The following is a 6,676-nucleotide window of genomic DNA, read 5'->3' as shown; positions in this document are numbered from 1 at the left end:
CAGAACACCTGATGGTTTAAGAATAAAGTATCCTTTCCAGAGAGTGAGGGTCTACAAAGCTTAAGGTATGTATTTGGTATTTATACTCTTCATCTCTTGAAGCTACAAAGGGAAATAATTATCTTGTGAGCTCCTTCGTGACAATTCTGTGGCCACTTGTCCCCCCCCCCCCCCTCCCTTTTTCGCAGAAATATCATTGACAAGCAATTCCGTCAGGGCGTCGTCAATGCATATTTTTTTCTTGCTTTTTTTTAAGTATGTCAATTCAGCATCCCACTCACAAGAATAATAATGTTTATTTAGTATTTTTATAACACTATTAGGTAAATAAATCTACAACGATCGTGTCAATTTTACGTTTAGTCAAGCTAGTTAAATAAAAAAAAGTTTCAAGTGCCTTCTGTTGTTTCGCAGCTTACTGGACTGATTATTTTTTAAAGAATGGTGTAAGGCTTCTAAGGCTTCTTATTAAGGTATCTCACCAAGACAGAGAGAACGAAACAACTATATTTTACAAGGATAACAACCCTGGGTTCACTATTTGGTATCCTTTTACCAGCTGGTGCTTGACCAAACCTCTTGGTACTAATCTTGTTGGTTAAGTTATGGAAAATCTAATCAAGAATACCAGAATGTTCTAGGTCTATGAAGATCTTGTCGTGATTATTGTGAATCCAAGTCCTAGACTTGGTTGAAATCAAGAGCCTGTTCTCAAACTGAGGCGTTTCTATGAACTCAGGGATAACAAAAAATTATTACTGTGGGAGGGGGCGGGGGAAAGGTCCGTCCAACCAAATGTCTAAGGAAGGGGAGGAGGGTGGAGCATCACCGCCCTGCCCCACCTAAAAACGTTACTGGGTACCAGTACCCTGTAGGGATACATGGCATACATTTTGTACAAACTTCACAAGTTAGCCCAATGATTTCTAAATTCATACGATAGCTTCAGCTAGAGAGGGGAAAGAGGTTGGGGTCCAAAGAGTCACAAAAAACGAACTTGTTTTTCAGTACCTATATTTGATACTATTACTACATCACATGAATTCATTATAGAGTATTTTATATAAGAGATTATAATATCAGGAATTTATCACGTGACATGGAAAAAACTCACCTACTTTCTTATACGACCCGTAATGCATCCTTAAAGCATAATCGATTGATTGACAAATTTCACAGAAACACAATATCTAACAGGTGCCCGTTACGAAATTTGTAGACTGGAATGTCCAGTATGGTGTGAGTTTTTTCCATATCGGGTGTAAAAAGGCATTCAAAAAAAATATGTATGTACTATGGAAACCTTTAGCTTCTTTTTACGGCAATCCAATTTTCCCGTTATATGTTTGTTGTCCCTGTGATTCTAGAATAGCCAGATTATATCGTACTCTGGTAGCGACATGTTGTTCTAAAGTTATCTGAACCACATACATTGAATGGGAATTGTGGATCAATCCCATGCCCCAGTGTCTATGGTCTATGTGATTCCAAAAAAACAAAACATCACAAGATGGCGATGTGATTATCGCTAAAACGTCGAATTGTCTCTGGAATAATAGAAACCACAGATGTTGGTTGGAAAAGGGGAATGATACAAATACGGGCAATATTTTCCCAGTATAAAATGGTATATGAATGGTTACAGAGCAATAAAAGCCTCAATTACAGTAATAAGGCGTTACAATATGGAATATCATGAACCACAGATGTTGGTGGGAAAAGAGGAATAATGAAACTAGATGCAGTAAGTAAGTGTTGCAGTATGGTAACCAGTTTAAAGTTCGTCATCTAAGATATACTCTCCCAGATTGTAGTCTGTAGTAAATGATTTCAGGTTACTGATGTAGTTGGCCAATTTCTTGATAAATTCAACTCGTGGTTCCAGGAATTCCTCTTCCACAAAATACGTCAACTGAAATAAACGGGAGCAATTTTTATAAATTGCAAAAATTACTACAATTTATTCATATCACTAGGAGAAAAATTGCTGATTCCTAATAAAACTGCAATTGCTTTGAAAAACTATGTTTCTCTTAAAACTGCGTTCCATGAACCTAGGCTTCGGATGCTACCTCAAACAAGACTCAAACAAGACTCACACAAGACTCAAACAAGACTCAGACAAGACTTAAACAAGACTCAGACAAGACTCAAGCAAGACTCAAGCAAGACTCAAGCACGAGTTTTTAGCTAAAAAGATAATATATTGACTACAGGCTATAGGATAAACAGAATCCTGCTTTGTATAACAAAGTTCTCATAAAGGGAGGTAATATATTTAATACACTGTTACTACAAGTCACCTACAACGAAAGGGAGACAATCTTTATCCCAGATGCTATGATATTCAACAAACGGATTTGCGAAATTACGAACGCATTTACGCGCTAGTGGGGCTACAATTGGCAATATTGTACTCATAGAAAAATGGTTTGTACCCCCCTCAATTTCTTCAGAAATGTGATTTATAGGTGTTTGGCCCGAAACATGTGTCAAAATGCAACAAGTCAGTTCTATTTTTCATATGTTTTCTAGTGGAGAAACCTTTCAGTTGATCAGTCGGAGGATCCTCTTCTATATGTCTGGCAGAAAGCCGCCATTGTGAAATTATTCATATTCATCTCCCTCATAAGTGTGAACCTGACCTGAGCTAAGCTTGCAATATAGAAATCAAAAGTCTTTACTAGAGAACAAGTCAAGGGACAGACATAGTAAGCTAAACTCATTGAACTTATTCTTTTACATATATTTTGTGATATACTGAATTTTATCCCCGGCCTGTGCTTTTGCTAGAAATATTAAAACAGGACATGAATCATGTTGTCTCTCAAGAGTTTCACGCTATACAATTATCAGACAATATCAATATATGTTTAAATGGAAATAAAAGTTACTTACATGCCCGTCACCGACTGAGTTAGCGACCTGATGCGTGTACAGGAAGTTAGCGTTCATAAATTTCTCATGTTCGAGCATAAACTTCAGAACATCAAGACCGTTCTTCCATTCTCTTTCTTCGGCTACCTAATGTAAGCAGAAAATAATAATACCTGGAGAAATCTTAGAGTGGAACACTCGCCTGAAAAAGCTCACTTTCTAAGCTGTCAAAAGACATTTTTTTATTTGTAATGCCAGAGGTGAAATGATAAGAGCAATAAAATCACACCACATAATATGAATTTAAACAAATACAAACATTGACAGATACAGACCAAAGGAATGGGCATTAGGTCCGGCCGTAAGCGTCCATTGTGCTGTACAGTACCAAGTCTGTTTGCTTGTACCAACTTAAAAATCGCAAGCCATCTCCATTTCATTTTATCTTATTACTTACAATTCTCCTGAGTTTAAACCATCCACCTCGTTTGTTCATATATTTCATCAGTTTAATGGCGTTTTCCTTCTCTTTGTTGGAAGCTTCCATCAGAAACTTGTGGAATCCTGGAAGAGCAACGTCTGCTCGGTCGAAGAAGAAGGCCTGGAAGTAATGATATAAACAGATTGATTTGTCATGTGTATGCGAGTCATTGTTAACAACACCTTCTTGATATGTTAGAAGTAGGACAATGATACTCTATATATAACGTTAATCAATTAGCTGTGCAATTTAAGGCAATCAAAGACTATCAATGGAGCATAGTGCTTGTTAGAGGTTACTATTTAGGGTGAAGTTACCCCCTATAACCTGTTCGAATGATATTGAATTTTGTTGAGCCTTTCTGTAAGCTGTCCACCGTGGATCACTCGGCAGGTCATTCCTTCGTTTTTGATCAAGTTGACCAATTAAGTTGGTACTCCATAATGGCGGTCAACACTGTCAAACGCTTTCTCAAAATCGACGAAGTTGATGTACAGCTATGAGTTGAATTTTAAAGGCTGTGTAACAATGATGACCAATGTGACAATCTGATCGATTCAATATCTGTTCTGGTCTCGGAGGGAAGGATAATCTACACGTTTCATTCTTTGGAATGATCCTGTTGAAGACCTTTCCGGGTTCGGAGGAGCGGGTCTGTTCAGAGGCTCTACTCTGCCCTCCTGTTAAGTTGTTTGTCTTCTTCCTGAATAGCTTTTCCTTCATTGTCCTTGATCGGTGGTCTGGTGTACTTCCCGACAGTTTTCTGGTGGTGTCATACAGCTACTTCTTGTTGTTACTTGATGCTGCTTCCTCTGCTTCTTCTGCCAGGTTGTCAACATACTTCCGCTTATCTGCTCCTGTGCTTCACTTGTTTGTTAGCTTACAGTCTCCAGATCAGTCCCGTCTTCAAGTAATTCTTGTAGCTATTGGTATTTGTTTGAGATGGACAACATGAAATCGTCTTAATCGTTGGGTCCTTCAGAAGTCTTACATTATATTTCTGCCTTTTCGTCGTTGGTTTTATCCAGTTCTTCTTCAATTTCACTTTCAACTTGGCGATCTAACGGTTAGTAGACATCGTAGAATTTCTTGGCCAACACAGACGTGTTGAAGAGAAGATGGAGCAGTCTACCTCCCATACCCCACTCTCCCGTGTAATGATTCAGAACACTTACCAGAGTAAGATAGGTGTAGCTTGAGCACAGGGAATCATTGATTCGACCATTGAGTTGCATGATACTGTTGTAATGGAACTTATGTTTAATAAAGGCGGCTCCATTCGTGTTAAGAAGGGTATCTGAAAGAAAGAATATTGCTATTATGTATCTTAGTAGGATTAATCATTATGAGTAAAATAAAGATCAGTCAGCAATGATCCGAGTTATTACAGTCTGTATTCCTAATAACGTTTGACTAGTTGAGATCTTCAGACAACTGAACTATTTCAGCCTCTCTCCCTTCTAAAGTTTGACAAGTAGTGATCTTCGGGCAACAATACTATTTTAGTCTGTGTCCCTACTGAAGTTTGAATAGTATAGATTTGACAGACTATTTTGGTCTGTATTCCTAATGACGTTCGACAAGTAGAGATCTTCAGAAAACTGACCTATTTTAGTCCGTGCCCCTACTGAAGTTTAAATAGTATAGATCTTTATACAAGTAGACTATTTTAACAAGTGTTCCTACGCGAATTTGCCAAGGCGTTGTCTTAACAACCATTTAACTTACCCTGCTTGCTGGTTGTATCCTTATCTCCACCCGCATCTTTCCCATCCTTACTAGTGTCTACGCCTGCATCTGCACCAGTGTCTATGTCCGATTCTACGACAGCGTCTGTACCAGCATTAGGGTCGTCCCCTTGAAACCAATCTTCATCCGACTCATCCCAGTAAGGATCACCATCCTGGTTTTTCCTCGTTAATGAGGGAATTACCAGCAACAAGGAACACACAGCGACGAAAACGGCGATTTTATACGACATATTAATTTAATTGCTGTAATCTAAACAGCGAACTAAATCAAACTAAATCTTATTTTATATAATTTATCTACTACAATCTGTTATCTGGTATCATACTGTATATCACAACAAGATAACTCGGCCTTGATTAAAGGGTAGCCATTTTAACTTCATCAAGTGTCTTTTAGACGGATGCCCCTGTGCACCAATTCATTTAAAGAATTAAGTGTTCGTCCCAAAATTTTCAACAAATGATATCAATGCAAGTTTCGCTGAAATTATATATCAGGTTTTAAGAAATCCGACCTTGAGTCAAAAGTCGCCATTATGACTTGGCCAAGTATCTGCTAGACGGATACCCCTGTGCTCCAATTCATTGTATTAAGTTTTCTGTCGCAAATCTGATACATTAATATATATATATATATATATCAGTTTCAGTAAGATTGGTCGGTTGAACTTTGTATCAGAAACAATCCACTTGGCCTTGACTTGGAGGTCGCCATTTGTCTCATATCAAATTGATAAACATCTTGAAATAAGTTAAACTTTCTTTGTAAGGATAGACTAATGCTTTTTCGAAACCAATAAAGCTATTTTGAAAGTTAGATATAAGATCCATGTATAAAGATAAGGAAATTTCGACCTAACAGCATTTCAGAAAGGACTGGAAGGTCACTAATGTGACTGTCAAGGATTCAAGCAGATATCTTTGCCTATTTATATATACTTGAGACAATTCTACTTCTTTTTGCACCATTCCGACATTTGTGATTCTTGAATTTTATATGCCATCGCTTTCTCCAATCCCGAATATTGTCTCCTTGTTATAATATAACAATCTATCTATTGAGATATGATACTATAGTATGATATGACTCATGCTGAAATTATAACGAACTTTGTGCAGTGTTAAGATAAGATGAAACTTGAAACTATAAGTAATCATGAGTAGGAAAGTGACTAAGTCATTTAAAATACTTGATATGAATCCGGTCGACTAGCATCTTAAAGAAATAGGTCTTTCTTCGTTCTCTGTAAAACAAGCTTGCGGATATCGAGGTCTCTTTACAAAAATATATATTAGACAATGGTTTTGTCTGGTATTATTTGATTGGTTGTCCTTGATCTAAAAACCAGTGTTACCAAATAAAAACAGGATTATAGGTTATCTGCTGATGCATATTAAATAGAAAGTTATCGAAAGTTATCTTTATTTTATCTAGTCAGTCCAATTAATATTCTGAATAGATTCCCTCAAACCGTTACAGATAGAACTTAACGATTTGTCTTCGCCCTCTAACCGCTTAATTTCAACGCAATTGTTATACTAGTCTGGAATATATGCCTCTAATCCA

General features: G+C 37.2%; 1 protein-coding gene across 1 annotated transcript; it reads right to left on the bottom strand.

The window, feature by feature from the left end:
- Positions 1-1,774: 1,774 nt before the first annotated feature.
- On the bottom strand, positions 1,775-4,623 carry LOTGIDRAFT_123691 (hypothetical protein; the record flags this gene model as incomplete). The annotated part of the gene is made up of 4 exons (XM_009060783.1): positions 1,775-1,912; positions 2,899-3,024; positions 3,335-3,478; positions 4,534-4,623. Coding segments are annotated over 4 exons (498 nt in total), but the record flags the coding sequence as incomplete, so codon positions are not given.
- Positions 4,624-6,676: the final 2,053 nt, after the last annotated feature.

The sequence above is a fragment of the Lottia gigantea genome, assembly GCF_000327385.1.
Source record: "Lottia gigantea unplaced genomic scaffold LOTGIsca_44, whole genome shotgun sequence".
Lineage (NCBI taxonomy): Eukaryota > Metazoa > Mollusca > Gastropoda > Lottiidae > Lottia > Lottia gigantea.
The sequence above is the reverse complement of the archived record's forward strand: the minus strand, read 5'-3'. Positions and strand labels throughout refer to the sequence as shown.